Source organism: Nerophis lumbriciformis, linkage group LG03, assembly GCF_033978685.3.
Source record: "Nerophis lumbriciformis linkage group LG03, RoL_Nlum_v2.1, whole genome shotgun sequence".
NCBI classification, from domain to species: domain Eukaryota; kingdom Metazoa; phylum Chordata; class Actinopteri; order Syngnathiformes; family Syngnathidae; genus Nerophis; species Nerophis lumbriciformis.
Genome location: NC_084550.2, coordinates 51,828,199 through 51,855,000, shown reverse-complemented (window position 1 = coordinate 51,855,000; position 26,802 = coordinate 51,828,199). Strand labels below are relative to the sequence as shown.

General features: G+C 40.3%; 2 protein-coding genes and 1 long non-coding RNA gene across 6 annotated transcripts in view; 1 reads left to right on the top strand and 2 right to left on the bottom strand.

Annotated features, from left to right (window-relative positions):
- The window catches only part of slc45a1 (solute carrier family 45 member 1), a 26,801-nt gene extending 18,821 nt beyond the window's left edge, over positions 1–7,980 (top strand). The window contains exons 9-10 of one of the 3 annotated variants that reach the window (XM_061938951.2): positions 1,371–1,596; positions 7,403–7,980. In XM_061938951.2, the coding sequence (XP_061794935.2) occupies positions 1,371–1,596; positions 7,403–7,431 (255 nt within the window). In that variant the 3' untranslated portion in view covers positions 7,432–7,980. Of the gene's footprint in view, positions 1–1,370; positions 2,900–7,402 lie in introns of those variants that run through there. The other 2 variants (XM_061938959.2, XM_061938944.2) reach the window with 2 other exon arrangements.
- On the bottom strand, positions 286–1,511 carry LOC140678592 (uncharacterized). Its single transcript, XR_012050332.1, has 2 exons — positions 1,363–1,511; positions 286–650 (listed from the first exon to the last, which is right to left on the bottom strand). It is a non-coding gene; the product is annotated as an uncharacterized lncRNA (long non-coding RNA).
- Positions 7,981–7,999: 19 nt separating the features above from the next.
- On the bottom strand, positions 8,000–12,584 carry LOC133586594 (uncharacterized). 2 transcript variants are annotated; one of them, XM_061938979.2, is made up of 5 exons: positions 12,384–12,584; positions 11,753–11,851; positions 10,747–10,813; positions 9,694–9,764; positions 8,000–8,852 (listed from the first exon to the last, which is right to left on the bottom strand). In XM_061938979.2, exons 1-5 carry the CDS (start codon positions 12,432–12,434, stop codon positions 8,778–8,780), a joined length of 363 nt encoding a protein of 120 aa, XP_061794963.2. In that variant the 5' UTR covers positions 12,435–12,584; the 3' UTR covers positions 8,000–8,777. The 2 variants fall into 2 exon arrangements, with proteins under 2 accessions (XP_061794963.2, XP_061794955.2); XM_061938971.2 differs by having other exon boundaries at positions 11,753–11,854; positions 12,384–12,579.
- Between the last annotated feature and the right edge of the window lie 14,218 nt (positions 12,585–26,802).

Below are 26,802 nucleotides of genomic sequence, written 5' to 3'. Positions count from 1 at the left end.
TTATATATATATATATATATATATATATATATATTATACCTAACCTTATCCGTGTCCGCACACAACAATGCCACCGTTTAAGACCCCCTTGCCCCTCCGTCCGCTGGCGCAACACAACCCAGTACATATGCGCGAAAAAAAATGCACGCGTCATAGTCACCTCTGACCTGGAAGTGTATCCTTACCCTGTGTTTCAATGTAGACTATTGTAACATTTCTTTTAACAGTAAACCTTGCCTGCCTCACCATCAGCAGCTATTGTAGTGAATCACACCTGAGCCATCGTACATGAATCATATCTTTAATGGATGTGTGGAAGTAAACAATGTGATGAATAACATTTTACAACAATCAATCTAGGGATCGAGATATCTGGTCAGGACACTGTGCTTGTAGGCTGAAATTGGCTGTCATACTTGACGGCCGCAACCACTTCATGGCTTCACAATAGCTATGGAGTACAAAACTAGACGTTGAGTAATCGCTCGACATACATCGCGGACAATAATTGATAGCGAATGCATTTGGACTGGCAAAGCAGGCTGTTTTCCGTAGTACTCCCCCTTCCGTAGTACTCCCCCTTCCACGGGAGCCCGCATTCTCGTTGTCTCCCCAGCAAACCTGGACATTCGAAAGTTCTCTTGCCGTTCCTGTGGCACAACACATGCACTCGTTGACAAACATATCCCACCAGGCTGCCGTTCTTCCAGGGCTTATCCAAAACCGTCGCTCAACTGCTATGTTGCCGTTTAAGATGTGTTGTATCTGAAATAGCTGCAATCGCGTTTCCTTCTCTTAAGGTATTCATGTGTAATTTCCACAAGCGTCTGTACATGTAGAAGAAGGAGAAACACGGGCATGTCTGGATGATTCGTCTCCATCTTTTTAGTGGTTACCTCCGAGTTACGATACCGCTTATGAAGCTGGCTGTGGTGCGTTCTGACGTCACTTCCTGTGTGGGGCGCGGTCTTTCTGGCGTCACTTCCTCTCCAAACTCAGTTTGTAAACCATCGATGAGTCCATACAAAGCTAAGAGCCGGAGATTCAAGAAATACATGGCGCACTTACCCGTGTAAAAAATTCTCCAAGGAGGGGAACCTTAAACGATGGTTTAGTGTGGCTGACACGATGCTTAGGCTAAATAATTATTCGTTTAAGTTGTCATCCGGCTTAATGTAGACAGGGCCTAAAATATCAATGCAATGATTAGCTAATGTGTTTACAGTGGTTTAAGTTCCTCTATACTCAGGGGTCGGAATTATGTCATTTCCGGGCCAGATGATGTCATTGTTTTATAACAGTGGTATTAATTTTGTTACTTGCCAGTTTGCGACACACCATAAATAAACAAAACCCTCTTGCCTTGTCAGTTTTGCGGCTCCTCTGAAGAAGGGACCAGACGAGGAATGGGGGTGGACATCTCCCTGCTCAGCTGCCAGTACTTCCTGGCTCAGATCCTGGTCTCGGTGGCCATGGGACCCCTGACCTCGTTGGTCGGCGGTGCCCAGGGAGTGATGTACTTTTCCAGCCTGATGTCATTCGTGGGCTGTGTCTATTCCTCTCTCTGCGTGGTGTACCAGCTGCCCGCCCCAGAGGGTGAGCCCCCCGATAGCGAGAGCCAGCCACTGTTGGTGCACATTTAAGTAAAGTAACAGAAAAAAAAAAAAAGCTCTCATGCTGCTGACTGTGTGGTTACAACATCCTGCCGCACACTGTACAGCACAACATTGTAGTGTTTCACTGGGCAGACAGGAAGACTGACATTGGCCACGCCTCCAAGTGGTGTGTTCATACAGTGTGTGTGCTCATGTATCATACATATTGTGTGAATGACGCTGATATTTATGTGTTTGATTATTTACAGTGAGTGAATCATCGCCTTATGAGTCTTCCACAGTGGAACCTCCAAATTTGACTTCCATTTCGCCATCACAGAAAATCATCCTGTTTAGGTCATCATAAAACCATTATTATTCCTAAGGCAACGTTTTATTACAAACACGTTCACATGCTAAAAGTGTTGAAAAAAAAAGAAGAAGCATATAACCAAATGAAACTAAAAGTAAGCAAACGACTCACCCTTTGAGGTAACAGGAAAGTGTCGCGTATTAAGAGAGTATAGCCAACTAAACAACAGGCGCCATGACTGCTACCAAGGACGTGTGCGGCTGTGCACTTGCTGTTGTTTTGACGTTAGTTTTTCTGATCAAATAAACCAAAATATGTCTATATATAATTCTAACCATACTCCAGCTCACAATTAAACATGCTTTCCTTTCGTCAAAGTACAATTTTGCGGCCGTATTTGCCGCACTTACTGCTACATTCCTGCAGTGTTTTGTGACCAGCAGGCACTCTAACACGCATCCGACGGCGGAACAAATACACAGAACGATTAAAAAACAAACTTACTACCATAATTTTTCCCAAAAATTCACTATTGCACACAAATTGTGACTTTTGTGTGAAGTAGGTCAACAATGTAATTTAATCACTATATGTATCACTTATTTTGTATTATTATAACTGATATTTCTTTCTGTAACATGCTAAGTGAATAAGTGTACTTTTGTACTTATTTCCCCATTTAACTGCACAATAACTCAGATATGGTAACACTGGCAAGCAGTAGAGAATAAGGAGAGATTTTTGGTCCAGAACATTTTGCTTTGTTCATTATTTACCGTATTTTTCGGAGTATAAGTCCATCCATCCATCCATCTTCTTCCGCTTATCCGAGGTCGGGTCGCGGGGGCAGCAGCCTAAGCAGGGAAGCCCAGACTTCCCTCTCCCCAGCCACTTCGTCCAGCTCTTCCTGTGGGACCCCGAGGCGTTCCCAGGCCAGCCGGGAGACATAGTGTTCCCAACGTGTCCTGGGTCTTCCCCGCGGCCTCCTACCGGTCGGACGTGCCCTAAACACCTCCCTAGGGAGGCGTTCGGGTGGCATCCTGACCAGATGCCCGAACCACCTCATCTGGCTCCTCTCGATGTGGAGGAGCAGCGGCTTTACTTTGAGCTCCCCCCGGATGGCAGAGCTTCTCACCCTATCTCTAAGGGAGAGCCCCGCCACCCGGCGGAGGAAACTCATTTCGGCCGCTTGTACCCGTGATCTTGTCCTTTCGGTCATAACCCAAAGCTCATGACCATAGGTGAGGATGGGAACGTAGATCGACCGGTAAATTGAGAGCTTTGCCTTCCGGCTCAGCTCCTTCTTCACCACAACGGATCAATACAGCGTCCGCATTACTGAAGAGGCCGCACCGATCCGCCTGTCGATCTCACGATCCACTCTTCCCTCACTCGTGAACAAGACTCCGAGGCACTTGAACTCCTCCACTTGGGGCAAGATCTCCTCCCCAACCCGGAGATGGCACTCCACCCTTTTCCGGGCGAGAACCATGGACTCCGACTTGGAGGTGCTGATTCTCATCCCAGTCGCTTCACACTCGGCTGCGAACCGATCCAGTGAGAGCTGAAGGTCCTGGCCAGATGAAGCCATCAGGACCACATCATCTGCAAAAAGCAGAGACCTAATCCTGCAGTCACCAAACCGGATCCCCTCAACGCCTTGACTGCGCCTAGAAATTCTGTCCATAAAAGTTATGAACAGAATCGGTGACAAAGGGCAGCCTTGGCGGAGTCCAACCCTCACTGGAAACGTGTCCGACTTACTGCCGGCAATGCGGACCAAGCTCTGGCACTGAGCATACAGGGAGCGGACTGCCACAATCAGACAGTCCGATACCCCATACTCTCTGAGCACTCCCCACAGGACTTCCCGAGGGACACGGTCGAATGCCTTCTCCAAGTCCACAAAAACACATGTAGACTGGTTGGGCAAACTCCCATGCACCCTCAAGGACCCTGCCGAGAGTATAGAGCTGGTCCACAGTTCCACGACCAGGACGAAAACCACACTGTTCCTCCTGAATCCGAGGTTCGACTATCCGGCGTAGCCTCCTCTCCAGGGAGAAGGAAAAAAACATATAAAAGTTGCACTGGAGCCCGGCCAAACTATGAAAAAAACTGCGACTTATAGTCCGAAAAATACGTACATATTTCTTGCTACTTTGTTATATAATTTTTATGAGATTTTTTGGTTAATTTTATAATCCGGTTATTACACCCAAAATTTGGTTTCTTTTACTCTTTCGATGTCTACTCAGTCTGTATTTGTGTTTGAATTTCTCTTCTGCTATCGAATTACATTATTTTAGTTTTACTGAGATTCAAAGATAGTCTGTTTTTGTCAAACCATCTCTTAAATGTAACAATGTATTATGTTATTATTTGTATTAGCTTCTGTGTTCTCTCCTGAACAAAAAATGCAGACATTGTGTCGTGCGTTTACCTCGCACAAGACGCTGAAATCGGTGGCTCTCTAGTAATGATGGCGAACCTTCACTTCCTATACTTGTCTTCTTTCCGCGATGTTAAAGCTTGCCACATTTCTTGCGAGTGGAGCAGCGAAAAAATGAGAAAGCCACAAATCCATTTAATCAGCTTAAAGTTAGTAGCAGTCATGGCGCTCTGTAGTTGCGTGTCTTAACCAGTCATTGAGGCGATAACCTGAAACCGAGTTGGCCATACTCTCGTTATTACACGACTGTGGAGTTTGCAGAGCAATACTGTCATCTAGTGGTCTTTTATAAGAACTGCTGCGTTAAAAAGTGTTTAATGTACTGTTTGAATTCCACTTAATAGGCAAATTTAACTTTTTAATGTTAGTTTTGTGCCTCAAGAGCAGGGGTGTGCAAACAGTTGCCTCTGAGGGCCCAAATAAAAATGTGTCAACGGGCCACGGGCCAAACACAGCAACTATAAGAAACACAAATAGCCTCAAGGTGAAACAAAGTGTCTATCGTCAGTGCCAGTAATAATGATAGATGACATCTAGATAGCCTCGCAGACATATTGATAGTTGTGTGAGCTTTAAGGGTTTCCAACTTTTTTCACTTCCAAAACGTTAACGGATATTGAAACCTTAATTATAGGCTGATACTGCTACTGATCCGATACGCTACTAGCAGGACTCATACAAACTTCTAATATTTTATAGGGTGGAATGTTAGAAAATGCTTGATCAAGGGAAATTTCTCAAACTAAAAACAACGGTACTGTAGGTATGATCAACACTACTCTCTTACCTATTTTAACCTTCTGAAATTGACTCACGGCTGTCTTAAGTTGAAGTGAAGAGGTAATTGTTTTTGGTGACATCTAGTGGTCACAATAAATAAACTGAGGACGCGTCATGTTGAATGAAGCGGCACGTTTGTTAGTGGGTACTTTTAATAGGCGTCGTCTGCCTTGGAGAGTTTGTATGTGTAAATAATCAATACTTGTTTATATTGCTGTTTTAGACTGCAATATTTTCAATTAAGGACACTTATTACGTATGTCTAGCTTGTGTGCTTAGCTGTTGAGTAGCTGCAAGCTCATAGTAGCCTACCCTGTTTATATTTTGTAAAAAGAAAAGACCAAGTTTGTGTGCTATTTGGACTACACTAAGACGTGGACTGGCTGTCAGAAGTAAATGTGCTGCAGGATTGCTTGTATTGGAGCTGATTGGAAAGTTGAGATGTAAACCGATACGTGTTTTTTTTGCTGATATCGGAATGATATCTAATAAGAATATCAGATCAAGACACACCTAGTGAGCTTAAAAGGTCAGTATAAATATATATTACATTAGGGAAACCACCCTTTGGTGGGGTCAAACCAAATGATGCGACAGGCCAAATTTGCCCCCCCGGGCTTCACTTTGGACACTTACTGCTTTAGGACCTGTTTATGAGCACTGAACCTGAGAAAAATATCCAACATCTCTCACGCTTGTTTGCTAAACTTTTGAGAGAACTTAGGCGGTTTTGGAAGTTCTGTGTTTTCATGACATTGAGAAGGAAAAATCTCTTTCCTCACAAAATCTTACCGACTTGCCTCAGCCAGCGCGGTTCTCAAACTTTTTTCACCAGTTACCACCTCAAAAAACACACAGTTCGAACAGTAACATTATGTTTGAATATTTAATTTGGTGATTCTTTGGTGTACCACTAGATAGAGCCCTCGTACAACTAGTAGTACATGTGCAATGGTTTGAGAATAACTGCTCTATTTAGACGAGCCTGGCCCTGTATACGCCTAATATTAGACAGGCTTTGCTACACATCATAAAATACACACAGTCGATCTGACAAGGCTGCAGTTATTTTTAGAAATATGCTGACTTACCATTATGAAGCTGCTGAAATGTGAGTGCACTGTTAGCATCACACAGCTGTGCTAAATTTTAGATTAGAATAAATAATAGATTTTATACAAAACTCTAGTGATACACTATTGTAGGACTTCAAATTATTAAAAAAAAAAAAAAAAAGATAATATGGAAGCTGTGAGAAATTGATAGTAAAACATTGGTTTAGAAATGCAAGTACTGTCTGTATGTTTGTAGAAACCCACCGATTTCTTACATCAAAATAAGTTTAATTTTCTATGGTTATCATGACAATTGTATTCATTGTCATTCTTTGTACACCTCTGTGATGAGTCACAAACAAAAGAAAAAAATCAAAACATAGCCAATTCCTTAAACCAGAGGTCTCAAACTCAGGTCGTACAGTCGGGGGAAAGGCTGGGCCACACAGAGTATTCACTTCTGTATTACGTTTAGACCTTGTGACTAAAGTTGTTGACTATTTCTACCAGCAGCTTCCGTGACCCAGAGCTATGAAAGGCTTAAAGTGATCATAACTGTAAAATTGAATGTAAAAATGGTTTATTTCACACTTGAATTCCACAAATTGTCAGAGACACTTCTGCTTGCTTATAACAAGTTGCTCTTTTTGTTGCCCGATGTATTTGTTTCACTCTCATTTTTGTGTTTGGACTGGAAATGTATTTAGTGTTCTTTATAATAGGATTCAAGAATGCTATATTTGACTAAAAGCTGCTTAGTGTGTGCGGTATGCAATTACACTAAACTATGATATTAAGTAGAGGGCCACAAAACATGGGCCCAAGTTTGAGACCCCTGCCTTAAACATAGTACATTATGATGCTTTGAATAACCTTTATGTATTTTCCCCCCGACATTGTGAGGTTCCATTGTAATTTGTTATATAATCGCTGCATGTTTGTGTTTTGGGCCAACAGAATGTCCATCTGCCTGTAATCGTCACATGTAGCATAGTACAGCAAAGACACAACTTTAAACACAAACTACTTAAGGGTTTCAAAGTGTGCAAATAATGAGATGTGTCTGTCGAGAGACGTACGCTCACTTAGCTTGGACAAAGGTGTGTGCTAGCACGGCCTCAAGCCTCACTGAAAGCCATGTTGCTGCATGGTGACCCTTCTCCTGGCCGGCCAGTGTAATAATGACAGTCATTCTTGTCATTATCAGGAAGAGGAGAAGTTGAAACTGGGGTGTGACTCGAGAATCAGGTGGCTACAGAAGAACAGAGAGAGAGAGAGAGAGAGAAGACATGAGAACTTTGAGGAAAGTGGACGACGAATAGACGTGGTTTCATTAAAGCCAGCAGCAGCAACCCATCACCACTGTATTGTCTGTCTTTAAGGGCACTCTTTTAGCACTTTCTTTGGTCAATGAGGCAAACATTTTAGGGCTGTCATAATTAGTAGAAACCCAGTCATTACGAGTGATTACTATTGCCTCAGCAGAATGTCAATAACTGGCTGCTCATGTTTCATGGGATTCAGTAAATGTACAGAAGCTTGGTTTATAAACATTGTAACACTAGTGCCACCTATTGTTCAACACTGGCATCTATCAAAAAAGCTTTGAACTAAAGTGTCATTTTTTGGACTCCTGTGTGATATTTAAGAGCCTGCACTACTCTTAACACACCACCTGGAGGAGCAAAAGGATATTGATCCAGCTGCAGTCATCAAATCCTTCCTGGATCTTGGACAGCCATTTTCTAAGGACTAAGAAAAGTGGGTCACCATTCAAATGAGAAAAAGACACATAGAAGATAGATAAGTAAAAAGACAATTTATTTTTTTTCAGAATATACAAAGCAGTTGGCTGGAGTAACTGAAATGTCATCCTGGTTCTTTAGAGGCAGTTTTTGGACACTAAGCAAAGTTACTCAGCCGTAAATGTAAACTCATTAAGAAAACAAACAAAAAAGGTGTGGATGGTACAAACCTGCGTGGAATGCATACAGAAAATGACCAAAGCGTTAAGATTTAAGAGGGGTTAATTAACATTGCAATAAAAGATAAGCCCGCCTTCAGCAATCATACGGAGAACCTTTTTATATTTGCTCCAACTGTTAACAGCACAGCCAAGCCAAGCATTAAGTAGCAGCTCGAACACAAACAGATTATGCTTCAACAAATGTCCTTTTTTTAAATGATTAACATTATCCCCAGCTTAAAACTTATCTTTGGTCCTCAAAGTGAATCTTGAGAGATCATCATGAGCAGCTGCCTGAAGAATGTTGACGCATCAGCTGGTCAGCACTGACTTTATAGAGATTGTGCTTGAAGTGGAAATAAACTGATCTTATAGCATGGCCCTAGTTTTTGCAGAAGGGGAAAAAAAGCTCATTTTAAAGACCAATAAATAACATTTGGTAGAAGAAAACTAAATAAAAAAAGAGGGCTATTATGTTTCACAATAACTCCAGTGCAACGTGAGGACATGGGAGCAAATAAAAAAGCCAGACTCAAGATAAAAAAATAAAAAAACAAGCACAAGCTCTACAACACGATGTTGACCAGAGAGAGGACGTGGGCTGTATCCTGAATTTTTAAGCCTTCACTTCCGCCTCTTTTGAATCTCCGTTCTCCTCAGTCTTCTGTTTTTTGGTCTCTGCCTTCTCCTCCTAAGTGACACAAAAACAACTAACATTAATCATCCGTATTCAATTATGTGCCAATGAGCTTTAAAGTTTAAGCCAATGTGGCCAAGTTAAGTGAAATTTGCCAAAAGATATCCATTTTGAAAACATTTACAATTGTCATTTATCGTCCTTAAATTAACCTGAAATGTATTAGCTACAAAAAAAAACATATTGGTTACTAACTATGAAACACTGAATAAATGCAAAGTTACATTTCTAACCCTTATTAATAGATAAGACTACTGCCGTTCAATGTTTACATGGTACCACTTTGCAGGTTCGATCCCCGCTCCCGCCATCCTAGTCACTGCCGTTGTGTCCTTGGGCAAGACACTTTACCCACCTGCTCCCAGTGTCACCCACACTGGTTTAAATGAAACTTAGATATTGGGTTTCACTATGTAAAGCGCTTTGAGTCACTTGAGAAAAAGCGCTATATAAATATAATTCACTTCACTTGTTTCCCATGCAAACCTTTTACTGCAAGGGTACCTATCTAATGAAATAAGCATGTAGCTCTATTGATGTTGGATAATAGGGTATATGCCAAAAAAAACTAAAACATCTGTATATAATGTATTAACAGTAGAGCTACCAATGCCCTTAAGGAATACAAAATATATATCCCTCTCAAAAGTCAATAGAATGTATTTTTCTGTCCACATCAAATCTTTAATCTAACCAGGTTTGAAAAAAAATCTGACCTATACAGTATATTAAATCATTCAAAAAGGTTTTTAAGATTTAAGCTGGAAGCATGTTTGGCACGGGGTGAGTTAAATGAGCTGTATTTTGTATTGCGGTAATGAGCTCCACAACTCACTTCTTCCTCAGCTGCACGCTTCACGGGCTGTGCATCTTTCTCCTCAGCAGGGGGCGCCTCATCTGCACTGCCTGAAAAGAAGACACGTGTCTTGAGTGTAACAGGGCATATTCATATGAAGCCATTTGTTCCATGCTGTGCTTAGACTGGGCCCACTTACTCTTGCCATCACTCCTGCATAATTTCCTGACCTAAGATATTAATTTCAGTCCTATAATTATTTCTAGTTTGCAAAGAGGTGCATGTCATTTATTACTTGTAGGTCAGTCGTGGTTTTTGACAGATTATCTTGGGTCTTTAATTCTATTGTAAAATGTGTTATGAAAAACACGTGAAGAGTGATCGCAATAATTTATCTATGACTTGGCTACGGATAAACATGGCCCGCATGTGAACGTGCACAGCCAATCATGCTGTGCTCTGGCCTGCCTCTTTCAAATAGTGCCAAAGGAAGGCAAGTATACCGAACTGGAGCAAGGATAACAGCGCTCAGTCGCCAAATGTGCCGCACTTGGTCCGGTTTGTTTTACCAGGATCCTGCTCTCTGTATTGTGCATGGCAGGAAGCTTGCGGGGCTTGACTTTGTAGATTATTTTGGAGTCCTTCTATGCGTTTACTTGGATTGTTTGAACGATTCTATTAAGTATTATAAGAAATGTGCCACTGATCATATTTAACTAGCAAGGAGTTATCACATCATTCTTCATATGACTAAGCCATAGTGTCTACATGTTTGATACTGAGTGTACATGCAATCATGCCGTGCCATGGCCCACCTCTTCAAATCATACTTAAGGAGGAAGTACCACTTATGTTATATTCAGCACATACTTTTACTTGCTGTATCACGTAAAGCGACAGGAGTGATTGCATTATTAGTACAGCATGTCTGAGCAAGCATGCTGCGGTGGAGTTTGACTTTGTGGTTTCTATTGATAAAAATGGTGCCACCTATCATACATCACTGGTAAGGATGGGGCCAAAGCATGGCACAAGTACACCCTTAAAAAGACAAAGCTTTTTGTCTTTTTCTTTAAAAAAACAAATATGTACCGTCTCCATTCTTGTGCTCCTCTTCCTTTGCAGCATCAACTTTGTCATCACTGTGGTCAGCACCGTTCTGAGAGTAGAAGGGTTGAAGATGATTAAAATAGGAGTCACAGCAGTTTGATGTTTACTGAGTATGCCATAGTCAACTCCACCTCATACATGCAGTACATAATATACATACATATCTCCAGTGAACAATCTTCTGCTCAATGGCAATATTATTTCACAAAAAATAAAATAATTAATCAAATTAAATCAATTAAACATATCTCAAAAGGGTAATGGGAAGAAGTATACACTTTTTGAATCCCCCCATTTTTTACATAGTTACTTTAAGTAATATCCAGTTTCCTCTGAACCACGTTATCACATTCATCTGGATCCACATAACTTAATTTGTGCTCAATATAATTATCATAAGTCATTCATACTATTCATATCACTCACTATACCGAACCAAAATATTAGATTTGTACAATTTCTTAAAATGCTCAATGTTTGAACTGTTTGAGTTCATCACTCAGGCTGTTCTATATTTTCACCCCAGACTGAGACACACAAACTTTTCCTTGTGCTAAGTGTGTTCATATTTTGCTGTTACTCGGAGGTTATACCCCACATCCTTTTCTATGAATAAACTTTGAATATTTGCAGGCAATTGATAACTTCTTGCTTTACACATAAGCCCTGTCAAATATTCTACTAAATCAGGACATTTTAACAGCTTTGACCTTAAAAATAAGCTATTTGTGTGCTCATTGAACCCCACATTATGGATAAGTTGAATAACTCCACCCCACCACCCAAGGAGGTTGATTGGTAGTGTTCCCCCAGAGGATTAAGCAGCCAGTCCTCTTGCTTTGGAAGACATTGTCAACATCTGTGCCATTTATTTCTCAAGGCAACACAAAGCAGGGAGAATGGCGACACCTGCACGGCGACGACGGAGGAGGAGGGCTGTTAGAGACAAAAGACCCTCCCCCCCAGTCACCATTAACTCCAAACTCACTGTGCCATTAGCAGGTGCGTCCCCCTTGTCCGCCGCCGCCGTTGTCGTCGTCGTCTTCTTCGTCGTCTCCTCAGCTACTTCTTTCTGTTCTTTCAGCTCCTTCTGCAACAAAATGACACCATGACGAGAACACGTATAGTAACACCGCTTTCATGACGTATTATTTCCCCAATTCGCAATGTTAAATAAATGTTTAAACCTTGGCGCTGTTTTGGACTGATTCTGTACTTGTTTTGGATTATTATTTCTTGATTGTATGCAAATGTTGCATATTATAAAAGGTTGATAAAATACATTTAATACAAAAAAAAAAAAGAATGTTTAAATGTCAAGGCTGCGCGGCACGTTCAAAGGCTTTTTCCCGCCCACTGCCGGCTTTTGTCTACTTCTTTTTCGGCACGTTTAACCCCCAGAAAACGTCCACTTATGTCCGTAAAACTAAGCCACAATGTATAAATGGGCAACATAAAGACTTCTATGTGACTTAGGCGTCGAATTTAATCGACATTTGCCCACATTTGAGCGCTACACACACAAACCGCCGTTTAACCAGCAAACAACACTACTGCCAATTAGCAACTTTATAAACTTGTTCAATGCGGCATTAAAACAATGAATGAATCAAACGCACCTTGGCTGTAACCTCTGCAGTGGTGGTCGTGTCAACAGCTGTGTCGGCCATGGCTAAAGGGAAAGGTGATGATTTTAATTCCTATTCAAGGTGGGGGAATTGTAAATTCGTTCGTCTCTTTGTCGTCGTCGTCGTAGTGAGGACACTAATCCAATGACGCCGAGAGGGAAAATGATGTCTGCCCGTCTTTTTCTGTGTGGCCGCTTCAAAGAGACTCTACTTGATAGCTGATTGGACGAGAGCGGCGATGCTTGCATGTGATTGGACGAAGGCAGTGTCAGTCCGACCAAAAGGACCCGCCTCCCATGCGACCCGGTCGTTGATTGGTGAGTCGTTTTTAAAGCGCTGCTTTACGATGACATTTTTCCCCTTTCTTCTGGTTTAATTTAAACAATAGAATCAAGTTGTTGAAGTTGTCATCGATAGAACACAATGACGGCTCAATAGAGTCTGACAAAGAGAGAAAAAAAAGTTTTAAAACACGAGTCCTTTTTTTTGGGTCACGTTTTGGTACTTTTTCTTTGTGGAGCTTGGTGGTGTCAAATTACACTTAAGGAGGAATTATATCAAGATGTGAAAACCAGGCTATTCCTTCCTTTCTAAATTTAACTTTTTTCAATAAAACCAGTTTCTGCACACTGGCAAAAACAACGCCGGCCCTACTCACAAAATTGGAGAATACCTGTAAAAAATGATTAATAAGTATTCATTATGCATTTTGTTCATGCAGGGTAAATGTGAACAAACACAATTAAATGTCTGCAACATGCAATAATACAAGATATACTTGCTTTCTCTGCGTGTTTACGTGATTCTACCTTAATTCATCCATTTTCTACACCACATGTCCCTCATTAGGGTTTAGGGGTGAGTTGAAGCCTATTCCCCCTGACTATGCAGGAGGTGGCACATATGGACAACCATTCACACCTATGGGCAATTTAGGCCTCCATTGGCAAAACATCCCTTTATTCGGGATGCGGGATGAAGAAAACCCATGCAGGTACTGTACATGCACATAGGCATCTGAAATTTCTGCAAAAACGCAGGAATCCACGTTTTTAAACAATAATTTTTGCGTCAAGACATCATGTTGTTTTGATCAGATATCAGTAAAAATGCAATCTGCTATGTCTACACTAAGACGGATAACTCTTTAAACAAATAATTATTTAGCCTAAGCCCCGTTTCGGCCACACTAAATCATCGTTTAAGGTTCCCCTCCTTGGATAATTTTTTACACGGGTAACTGCGCCGTCTATCTATTGAATTTCCGGCTCTTAGCTTTGTATGGACTCATTGATCATTTACAAACTGAGTTCGGAGAGGAAGTGACGTCAGAAAGAACGCGCCACAGCCAGCTTCATAATAAAGCGGTTTCGTAACTCGGAGCTAACTACTGGAAATATGGAGGCGAGCCATCCAGACAAGCCCGTGTTTCTCCTTCCTGTAGACGCTTGTGGAAATCACACATGATACCTTAAGAGAAAGCGATTGCAGCTATTTCGGATACAACACTTCTCAGACGGAAAGATAACTTTAGTATGCTGATAGAAATGTTCCTCTCCCCCTTAATTTTCCTCTCTTTTTCTGAAAGGGTGCTCACATCCCTGCATATAACCTAGATGACTTTGAGGTAGGGCTGGGCGATATTGCCTTTTTTTAATATCGCGATACACGATAAATATCTCAATATTTTGCCTTAGCCTTGAATGAACACTTGATGCATATAATCACAGCAGTATGATGATTCTATGTGTCTACATTAAAACATTCTTCTTCATACTGCATTAATATATGCTACTTTTAAACTTTCATGCAGAGAAGGAAATCACAACTAAAAAAAAAAAATCACTATTTTTTTCATACAATGTTGATCTGGAAATGTTTGCCTTGGCATTTTGATGGTGTGGGCGTGTGGCACCGAACAGAGATTTTGACGTGCGGAGTAAGCACTCTTCATTGTCTAGCGGGTGACTTTTCAAATGATGCTACATATTAGCAGTGTAGCCGAGTGTCCTGGGTTCGCCTATACAGGGACGGCGTGGCGCAGTGGAAGAATGGCCGTGCGCGACCCGAGGGTCCCTGGTTCAATCCCCACCTAGTACCAACCTCGTCATGTCCGTTGTGTCCTGAGCAAGACACTTCACCCTTGCTCCTGATGGGTGCTGGTTAGCGCCTTGCATGGCAGCTCCCTCCATCAGTGTGTGAATGTGTGTGTGAATGGGTAAATGTGGAAGTAGTGTCAAAGCGCTTTGAGTACCTTGAAGGTAGAAAAGCGCTATACAAGTACAACCCATTTATCATTTATCATATAGTGTACTTATCTAATAAAATAATAAACGGGAGACATTAGAACAGGTTCGGTAGCCACCGCTTCTTTAATGTCAACTTCACACACCTCCTTCCACAACCACACACACCCTACATCACAGCCCTACGGCAACTCTGGAGGGACAAAACTCCTCCTCCTTACCTAACACACTCCGGTAACTTGGGACACCCTGAACTGTTTGTTACAGCAGTAATGCTACTTTTTATAGCAACGCTTTTGCCCCACACTTGACAAATTACGGTTGTCTGTTCGACATATTCCCACTTGAAGCCAAACCACCTCCAGACCATGGACCCCTGCTGTTTTTTGGGGGAATTAATTATTCCTCCATTTGTTACCAGATTGGCACCTTCTTTCTCCGGTAGCATCACAGCTAACGTTAGCCATGCTGCTACATCTCTGCTCAGGGAGGGCGTATACGTATGTGACGTATGACGTGACAGTATATGACGTAAGTAAGAAGGTGCGCTTGCTGTCTGTGAGAAGGAGAGACTGGAAAGAGGAGGAGAACTAAAAGCAACTGTGTGAGAATGTATACTCGATATCACGATATAGTCATTTTCTATACCGCACAGAGACAAACCTGCAATTTATCGCGTATATCGATATATCGCCCAGCCCTACTTTGAGGCTGACGTGCCGACCACTAGGCCATAGTAAGGCCTTATGGCAGTACAAGTATGATAAAAAATAAAGCAAAAAACTCATAACCATTACTGTGGTACTGCGATAAGCATTTTTGTCTATTAGAAATCATGTAAGTACAATTATTTTGTACTAAACACCCAAAAATAATAATACAAAACACATTTTGTAGAGAATAGTTCTAGCATCATACGCAGAAAATACATGGAAAATGAAATTAGGACTGTTGTTGTCGAAAGAGGTGATAAGCGCTGAGGAAAGATTGGACGCCACCTTTGTATTTTGCTCAAATTCTTTCTTAAAACAAATCAATTGTGCGTTTCCCACCTAGGCCTTCAGTGATGTCCGGCTTCAATGATTACGTCTCAAAATACCATCATTTATGTCACCACATGACCATTGCTGGAGAAATACTATGCGGGAACACATTTACGCCCCACTGGGCATTGAATCACCTCAACGGTGTCCAAAACGGGTTATTTTCTGGCGCATTTAAAAATCAATTAAACGTATCAGCAATTAAAACATTTCTTATGTGGTAATGTTAAAATTAAAATAGCAAAAAATATATTAAAAGTGACAAAATCAAATATTTGAACTCACAATTTGTAGCACCTTTTCGAGGCCGTATAAGCCAGTGGTACCCCTCGTAGTCGGATGATTTGAGTGGAAATGGCGGGCATTTCCCCATTTCATCGCCAGAACAGCTGAGCTAGCTCACAAGATGTAGTTTCTCTTTAAATATCCTTCATGAAAATGGCCTTGCAAATATATATCTGCCGCCTAATCAATGTTTTGTTCTCCTTCTCTGCTATCCTGGTATGGCTACAGCGCAACACTTCCTGCTTCCTTGTGAAATGACAAGTGAGTATTCAATCACAGTCTCGTTAACATCAGGCTACCTAGATAGGCTACTGTCAACAACTTGTGATCTGATTGGCTATCGCAACTGTCTCTCAACTATGTGTTCTCAAATTCATCCGCTAACGTCCGGTGAGTATCCAATCACAGGACGCGTAAATGTCACGTTCAATGTGAGGCCATCAAGAAGGCCTTACTGACAACAACTCGTGATCTGATTGGCTATCGCAACTGTCTATCAACTGTATGTGTCTGTTCACTTACAGTGCACAGACGCCCGCATTGTTGATTCTGAAGGCCTCGGGCAGATTCGGTACAGCATGGCAACATAAGCTAGCTGAATTCTGATTGGATACAAACTAAAACTAAAAACAACAGCACTGGAAGGAGCATAATATGACATTAAGAGAATGTGAATACTTTTAGATATTTAGGGAAAGTAAATAAAAAAAATATTTTATCTTTAATTCTGATCATGATTTCTGGTTATGTTAGGCCAGCAGACTAGGCCTTGCTGGCCCTGACGGCACACCACTGAATTCAATAGTGTTTCTCAGTATGCAGTTCCTCTTCTTCTTCTCCCAACCTACAAACGGTGGCAACAGAATCGTACCAAAAGTGGCACGTATGAAAACCGAGGTACCTTTGTATTAGGCTGTGACTTTACAAGCTAATTTCTTCTTATCTTACGGTTTATGGTTTAAGTTTATTTTGAACATGCATACAATTACAGCATGATACATCACATTTTCCAGTTTCTCTTTTCAACATGTTAGAAAAGGAGTAGGAAGAATCAGAGCTTATTTAATCCTACCGCTATTTCATTTCATAGCAATTGCCAACACTTTTGTTCACTTCCTGTTCTCAATTAGTTCACAATATACTCCATAAGTAATACAATTCTCAAAATAAATAAATAAAACAAGTATAAATAGTGAAGTAAGTTGGATTTTATATAGTGAGATGAATAAGGTTATCAATAAGTTGAATATATTTTTCATTAAACACTTTGAGTTTGAACAGTTTCTTAAACTGCATCATATTAATACACTGTGATTTTTGTACTTAATCCATTCCATAATTTAATTCCACATACCAAAGGTTTTAAGTGTTGTACGTGCATACAAATGTTTTAAGTTACATTTTCCTTTGAGGTTGTATATTTCTTCTCTTTGGTTGAGAATAATTGTTGTACATTTTTGGGTAGCAGGTTATACAGGTAGTTTGCTTTCTGCATAATTGTAGCTGTTTGCAAATCAAATCAAATCAACTTTATTTATAAAGCACATTTAAAATTTACCACAGGGGTAGCCAAAGTGCTGTACAATGGACATGTTAAAAGATAAAACGAGTACCGAGCAAACACAACACAACACAAACAGAACTCACTATGTCTTTAGATTTCAATATTTTTGATTCAATAAATAAAGGGTTTGAATGTTCTCTATAGCCAACATTATGTATTATTATAACTGACCTGTTTTGTAACAGGGTTAGTGAATGAAGTGCATTTTTGTAGTGACTTCCCCATATTTCTACACAATAACTCAGATATGGTAACACTTGCGAGCAGCAGAGAATATAGAGGGATTTTTGATCCAGAGCATATTTTGCATTATTCAATATTGATGTGTTTCTTGACACTTTATGTTGTATATTTTTTATGAGATTTCCAATTCATTTTATCACAAATTATTATTAATTTAATTTACTCTTTCAATGTCTATTTGTATTTGTGTTTGACTTTCTTGTCTACTTTAACCGAATAGCATTATTTTAGTTTTTATTGAGGTTTAAATCTGTTTTTGTCAAACCAACTATCTAGTTTGTTGTTCTGTTTGCAACATGCACTCATGCAAGAACAATATAGCATTCTCTGTGTTTGGAATTGCACATAATTTCTCTTTCTAATGATTAGTAATCCTCCTTTTTCTCACTCGGTGGTATCTTAAGTTCACTTCCTTTCTTCTGCAACCCACTCATTCAACTGTTAAACCAAAGGAAGTGACAAGAAGCGCCGGCGGGCCTCGTTATTTATTTGTAGTACCCGCGTCTCACTTTCAGTTAAGAAGCGGAACATAAAATGTATCAGCGAAAGTGAAGGCCGTGTCACCTGCAGTTCATTTCCTGGTGTTACAAAACAAAGATTATTTAAGATTGAACCGCTTAAAAAGATTATTATTCCATTTTTTTAGTAACAAGCTTCTAATTTTAGCACCTCTCCTGGGAGCTCACCGCCCCGTCTTATCTTCTCCTTGCCAAGCCACCGTTTTCAAGGAAGGCTTGGGGCTCTATAAGCCTATTTAGTGACTCACCTCGCATTCAAGAAATATAATTATGAAGAGTAATTACATGCAGAGTTCAAAGGCTTGTGTGCGGGTTGTACTGTAGGGTTTTTGCAGCCTAGTGAGTCTGTTTGTACTAGACACACACACACACAAAAACAATTGAATATCATATGCATACTCCCAACAATAATAATCATGTCAAATACTCTGCAAAGTCAAGAGGGATTGCATCGGCGGGAGGTATTACTCACTCCCTTTTCTGTGAGTGGAAAGTGGGCGCATGAGAAAGAGGCGGGCAGATTGTGAGATAATTTCCTCTCCTTCCTCATTTGCCTAGCACAACATCTTTCCGTCCGTGTTTCTGCAGCTCAAAGGGCAGCCTGTGTGCAGGTACAAGCCTAACACTAGGGAAGCCAAAGAAAAAGAGATGCAACAGTACCCCACATTTTCCCATCTGGAAAAAAAAAAACACATGGCACCGGCTAAAGGAATCATTCACAAAAGACAAGCGCCTCTATGTTTCTGCATAAAAAAGGGGTCATGTTTGGAAAGACTTTTCCAAGACCCCGACTGTTCTCCTCTGCAGCGACATGATACAGGACGGCGAGTATCTTTAAAAAACACCCTCAATTCACCTCAGTTCTGTGAGGACAAAGGCCAAAGACATGACTTGTGGAATGTCAGTGCCCAGAGCGAAGTGCTTCAAAGAGCAAGGGTCAGCATTAGGGTGGGGGGTTGGGGTGCTCATAATTGCAGGAATTGGTAGCTCTTTTGTTTAGAACAGCGGGAGTCCCACACGGTTCGGCAGGCTTTTCTGTGGTTGTCAGGCGAGTCCCGCAGCGCACATGGGGCCAACATAAAGTTGACTTTCTCGCCGGAGAAAGAGGAGGTCTTAATGAATCTGTCTGTAATTAACACCATTTAGTTTTGTCATGCAGAAAAGATTGAAACCGTCTGCAATGGAGTAACAGTGTCAATAAAATGCTTTCATTGGTGCAAGCATTGGTTTAAAAGGAATATGATTATAAACAAATATGTCAAAATGAAGTAATTAGGAGGTGATTTAGATGTAGAGTTTCAGCTTTAATTTATAATTAATGTCATCTGCTATTAAAAAATACATAATTTCTAACAATTCTTCAATCAGGTCTAAGGCCCTTTCACACAGCCTACTAAAATTGGCCTTTTGCACCTTTTTTCTGTGTTCTGCATGAACAGCACTGACACGTACCGGGGTTAAAAAGTCATCCCGCCAATATATTCTTGCCTTTGTAGTTATTATCAGAGCTGTGGACAAGGGAATGCCGGAAAGGCGGGCCAAGGGTGTACAATTAGGCCATGTCTACACTAAGTCGTTCAACCCCTTAAAGGGGAACATTATCACAATTTCAGAAGGGTTAAAACCATTAAAAATCAGTTCCCAGTGGCTTATTTTATTTTTCGAAGTTTTTTCAAAATTTTACCCATCACGCAATATCCCTAAAAAAAGCTTCAAAGTGCCTGATTTTAACCATCGTTATATACACCCGTCCATTTTCCTGTGACGTTACATAGTGATGCCGATACAAACAAACATGGCGGATAGAACAGCAAGCTATAGCGACATTAGCTCGGATTCAGACTCGGATTTCAGCGGCTTAAGCGATTCAACAGATTACGCATGTATTGAAACGGATGATTGTAGTGTGGAGGCAGGTAGCGAAAACGAAATTGAAGAAGAAACTGAAGCTATTGAGCCATATCGGTTTGAACCGTATGCAAGCGAAACCGACGAAAACGACACGACAGCCAGCGACACGGGAGAAAGCGAGGACGAATTCGGCGATCGCCTTCTAACCAACGATTGGTATGTGTTTGTTTGGCATTAAAGGAAACTAACAACTATGAACTAGGTTTACAGCATATGAAATACATTTGGCAACAACATGCACTTTGAGAGTGCAGACAGCCCAGTTTTCATCAATTAATATATTCTGTAGACATACCCTCATCCGCTCTCTTTTCCTGGGGGTCTGGCGGCAGATTTCTTTGAGTTTATCGTTGGAAATGCATCTGCTTTGAGTGTCGCAGGATATCCACACATTATTGCCATCTCTGTTGTAGCATAGCTTTCGTCGGTAAAGTGTGCGGAACAAACGTCCAATTTCTTGCCACTTTCGCATCTTTGGGCCGCTGGTGCAACTTGAATCCGTTCGTGTTGTTACACCTTCCGACAACACACCGACGAGGCATGATGTCTCCAAGGTACGGAAAACAGTCGAAAAAACGGAAAATAACAGAGCTGATTTGACTCGGTGTTTGTAATGTGTTTGTGAAAATGGCAGATTGCTTCCCGATGTGACGTCACGTCGTGACGTCATCGCTCCGAGAGCGAATAATAGAAAAGCGTTTAATTCGCCAAAATTCACCTATTTAGAGTTCGGAAATCGGTTAAAAAAATTTATGGTCTTTTTTCTGCAACATCAAGGTATATATTGACGCTTACATAGGTCTGGTGATAATGTTCCCCTTAAAACGAATAATTATTGAGCGTAAAGCCCCGTTTCAGCCACACTAAACCATCGTTTAAGGTCCCCCTCAGACAAATTTTTACAAGGCTAAGTGCGCCGTGTATTTCTCGAATCTCCGGCACTTAGCTTTGTATGGACTCATTGTTCGTTTACAAACTGAGTTCGGAGAGGAAGTGATGCTAGAAAGACCGCGCCCCACACAGGAAGTGACGTCACAAAGAACGCGCCACAGCCAGCTTCATAAAAAAGCGTTTTCATAACTCTGAGCTAACCACTGCAAATATGAAGGCGAGTCATCCAGACATGCCCGTGTTTCTACTTTTTCTACATGTACAGACGCTTGTGGAAATCACACATGAATACCTTAAGAGAAAGCGATTGCAGCTATTTGGGATACAACACTTCTCAGACGGCAAGAGAACTGTCCAATGTCCAGGTCAGCTGTGATTCTACTTAGCGAAAAACTTTGTCCGTTTGTCGAAGGAGAATCAACGAGAATGTGAGCTCCCGTGGATGTGATAAAAAAAGGTAGCGTGTGCTTTGTATTACCTGGCCGTCGAGGGAAGTCTAACTACGGTAAACAGCAAATGCTTTTGGACTGGCAAAGCAGACTGTATCAGTTATTGTCCGCCATGTATGTCGCGGACTCAACGTCTAGGTCCAGAGTATATAAAGTCACCAAAAAGGAATGGACAATGAAGGTGAAGGCAAAAGAGTGAATAGTGTCCTGACCAGATATCTCGATCCCTAGTTTGATTACGTGTCCAATAAAGATTTGATTAATTTATGATGGCTCAGGTGTGATTCACTACAATAGGGCCCCACAGCACACTGAATTCCAGTTAATTGAAATACCACAACACTGGATATTGTTCAGATAAGTTCAATTTAAGAACTTGCACACAAAGCAACACTGAATGTGACTATGACATGCACATTTTCCGCGCATGCGTACTAGGTCGCGTTGCGCCGGCGGACGGAGGGGGGAGGTTGGTCTTAAATGGTGGCATTGTTGTGTGTGGACACAGATAAGGTTAAGTGTAATTTACCCTGGATAACCTTATCCGGCTTAGTGTAAACCGGGCCTAAAACTGGCCTTTTCCACCTTTTTTCTGTGTTCTGCATGAACAGCACTGACACGGACTGGGGTTAAAAAGTCATCCCGCCGATATATTCTTGCCTTTGTAGTTATTATCAGAGCTGTGGACAAGGGAATGCCGGAAAGGCGGGCCAAGGGTGTACAATTTAAAGCAACCGTCGCTGGTCAACAAGTATTTTATGTTGTGTCGCTGGGTTCTGCATGAAAGGGAAAGATGAGTAAAAAGCGGCGGATCTGTTACGGCTATTCTTCAGGACCTCAATGTGAAATAATCTATTGCGTCTGTATTTCAATTGAAACTCCCAATGTGAGGTGCGCTTGATTTCTTTCTGCGAATGTGTTAGTTTTATGTCAGGCATCTTGAAAGGGTGAGACATTTTACTTTGTTTTGTTATATCAGGCATTTTCTAGGATTAAATACTTTTACTTTAGTTTGTTTTATGTAGATTTATGCCAGCCATATTACAAGGATGAGTATTTCTTATTTATTATACTTTTATTTAGCTTAATACCAGGCATCTTCCAAGAGAGACTACTTTTACTTTTTTTTGTTATATGTCAAGCATCTTCTCAGGGTAAATACTTTTATTTTATTTTTGTTTTATGTAGATTTATGTCAGGCATCTTCCAAGGGTGAGTATTTCTTATTTAATATAATTTTGTTTAATGTCAGACATCTTCAAAGGATGAGTACTTTTACTTGTTTTGTTATATGTCAGGCATCTTCTAAGGGTAAGTAATTTTACTTTAGTTTTATGCAGTTGTATGCAAGGCATCTTCCAAGGGTGAGTATTTCTTCTTTATTTTAATTGAATTTTGTTTGATATCAGGCACATTTTAAGGGTGAGTATTTCATTTTTTTTTTAGTTCTGATTAGTTTAATGCCAGACATCTTCCAAGGGTGAGAACGTTCACTTTATTTTGTTTGTCAGGCATATTCTAGGGGTAAGAAATGTTACTTTATTTTGTTTTATGTATTTTATTGTTTTATATGTCAGACATCTTTCAAGGGTGCATATTTCATTTTTATTTTAGTTGTATTTAGTTTATTTCCAGGCATCTTCCAAGGGTTAATACTTTTACTTTATTTTGTTTAATGTCAGGCACCTCCTAGGGTATATACTTTTACTTTATTTTGTTGTTATGTCAGGCACCTTTTGAAGGGTGCGTACGTCTTCTTTATTTAAATTATATTTTGTTTAATGTCAGGCATCTTCCAAGGGTGAGTTTTTTTCACTTTGTTTTATGTCAGGCACCTTTTTTAGTTTTGTATAGTTTTACGTCAGGCAGTCTTCAGAGGGCAGGTATTTATTTTACTTCCATTTACAACGGCGTGCTTAACTTATACTTACAATTGTGTAAATATGTTACTTAAAACACCAGGACATGCGATCAGGGTATGCGGGAGAGGTCATTTGTTTTTGTTTTTAATTTTTTTAAATTAATTATATAAATATTAATATTTTGTCATTAAACTGTGTTGTAAATATATTTTTTTAATAATTAAAGTGTGTGTGCATACATATATATATATATATATATATATATATATATATATATATATATATATATATATATATATATATATATATATATATATATATATATATATATATATAAATAGATAGATAAAGGGACAAGCGGTAAAAAATGGATGGATGGATATAGATATATAAATATATATATAGATATTTATATATATTTCTACATCTATATCCATCCATCCATTTTCTTCTACCAAGCGGTATATATATATACATATATATATATATATATATATATATATATATATATATATATATATATATATATATATATATATATATATATATATATATATGTATGTATGTATGTATGTGTATGTATGTATATATATATATATATATATATATATATATATATATATATATATATATATATATATATATATATATATATATATATATATAATAATAATAATGAATGCATCACAGAAACCAGACGATGCAGCGCATAATATTTGTTTTCCCATTTAAAACCCTATTCTATTTTTTTACATGTTTGAAGGCACGCACATTTCTCTATCTGTATTTACCCATCCAGCCTGCGGACACGCCCACCCCTCCCGCGTAAGTTTGGTCAAAGTGCTTTGTGAATGAAGGCGAGGCTGGCTTTGCCTCTTTTTAGCTGTGTGAAAATCAAGGAACATGGAGTTTTACTAACGCTTGAGAATGTCATTGAAATCCGTGAAAAAGATGACACTTTAAATTCGAAAAGACCGTATCAATCCAGGCAGTGCTTGTCACGTGTAAGTGTGTTGTCACGGTGATGTAGTGTGTGTATGCACACTTCAACAGCGTTTTCTTCCTGGCTGGTTTGAGAATAATCTGTAGATGAAACTTTGCTTTGCTTGTTATTGTAACCACCCTGATGTTATTTGTGATGTCAAGAGTTCTGTTTAGTAAAAAATGTTTGTGAAGCCGTGATGATGACATTGATGACACATTTCTCTATCCGGGAAATCGCAAAAAGCCGCTGCCTGACCGGGGCTCAGAAAATCTGTAGAGTCTCCTCCCACCCCCACCCAGGACTGTTTTCACTGTTGGACTCTAGAAAGAGGTTCCGCAGCCTCTGTAGCAGAACCTCCAGGTTCTGTAACAGCTTCTTCCCTCAGGCCATAAGACTCTTGAACGCATCATAAAAATCCCCTCAATTCCCCCCAAAAACTGATTAACTCGCTGGAATATAAAGACAATATAACATACATCCATAAACGTGGATGCATATGCAAAAGTGCAATATATTTATCTGTACAGTAATCTATTTATTTATATCTGCACCTTATTGCTATTTTATCCTGCACTACAACGAGCTAATGCAACGGAATTTTGTTCTTATCTGCACTGTAAAGTTCAAATTTGAATGACAATAAAAGGAAGTCTAAGTCTAAGTCTAAGATGTGTCAGGATGGGCTTAGCAGACATCTGTGCTTCCGCAAGGGAGCGTGACAGCTGACAGTTTGATAACAACTGTCAAAAAAATCTATCATATTGTTGATAGACTGCATTTTACAGCTGTTTTCACACTATTCTCCTCTTCAACTCAAGCAGATGAGTCAATGATGTGCATTTAGATTTTTGATAGTTAATACAGAGTGGCATTCTGGTCTGTTTATCCTCATCTCATTGGATGTTAACAGGTGTCTTGAGTGAAGCGTTCAGAATATATTATATAGATGTTTCTGTAAGTTTATTTGATCATTTTATTATGTGTGGTGTACACTGCATCCAAACTTCAAGTGCCATATAATGTTTCACCCTTCCGGGATGCTAGATTTATTCCAGACTTAGATGTGCGTAAAAACTAAAGTACTTAAGTCGACGGGGGAACACACAGAATGCCAGATTTGACAGGGAATCCCCACATTTAAGGATTGCTCCTCCCGAAGTGCACATCTTGGATAAAGGCGCGCACTGACAGGCTTAAGTCCAGCGGGAGAATGCTACCAAGCCAGAATCAATACACCTTTTTTCACTTAAGCACATGGGAGAATAGGGCCTTAAGTGCGTAAGCGAGTATTTCCAGTCTGCTTTAGTGCGCGAAGCAAGTCAGCGCTGGCTGAGGGCGTGGCTATTTCTGTTTTTACACCATGACTTTCCACACTGTAACATCTAAAGCATATGTAATGTATTTAAAGGAGACCCTTGATGAACTTAGTCTTTTACGACTTATAATAAGCGTCGAATCGTAATGTCGTAACATTATGGCGTGATCTTGTACGCAGTTTTGGATGCCTCTTTTTGCAGGGTTTTGCAGTCTGTCTGCGTTGTGATGTCACCGTGAGGTGAAAGCACTTATTTCGACATTAAGTCAAGCTCTCAGCCAGAACGAGAGGAGCTACCACCCCTCTGCTACAGGCGATGAGAAAAAACAAAAATAGGTCAGATAAAAGATTACTTTTATCTAATCTTGGCATGCGCATTATAACACCTATGGCCGACGTGTGACATTTAGTGACATTAATGTTGCTAAAAGCAGATTTTTTTAATGCAGAGACTGAATCGATCTGAGAGTTCTCAGGTGTACCTAATGCTGTGACCGAGTGAATCTATATAATGTTTATGAAGTTTTGAAAAAAATAGCAGCGATGACTTCAAGATATACACTATATTGCCAAAAGTATTTGGCCACCTGCCTTGACTCACATATGAACTTGAAGTGCCATCCCATTCCTAACCCATAGCGTTCAATATGATGTCAGTCCACCTTTTGCAGCTATTACAGCTTCAACTCTTCTGGGAAGGCTGTCCACAAGGTTGCGGAGTGTGTTTATAGGAATTTTCCACCATTCTTCCAAAAGCGGATTGGTGAGGTCACACACTGATTTTGGTCGAGAAGGCCTGGCTCTCAGTCTCCGTTCTAATTCATCCCAAAGGTGTTCTATCGGGTTCAGGTCAGGACTCTGTGCAGGCCAGTCAAGTTCATCCACACCAGACTCTGTCATCCATGTCTTTATGTACCTTGCTTTGTGCACTGGTGCACAGTCATGTTGGAAGAGGAAGGGGCCCGCTTGAAACTGTTCCCACAAGGTTGGGAGCATGGAATTGTCCAAAATGTTTTGGTATCCTGGAGCATTCAAAGTTCCTTTCACTGGAACTAAGGGGCCAAGCCCAACTCCTGAAAAACAACCCCACACCATAAT

Excerpts from the sequence above, each read along its gene's own strand:
- LOC133586594 (XM_061938971.2), bottom strand. The coding sequence starts at position 12,434 with ATGGCCGACACAGCTGTTGACACGACCACCACTGCAGAGGTTACAGCC. Across the intron at positions 10,814-11,752 it reads ACGCACCTGCTAATGGCACA|AACGGTGCTGACCACAGTGA; the intron begins GTGAGTTTGGAG and ends TTCTACTCTCAG. Across the intron at positions 9,765-10,746 it reads GGAGCACAAGAATGGAGACG|GCAGTGCAGATGAGGCGCCC; the intron begins GTACATATTTGT and ends TCTTCTTTTCAG.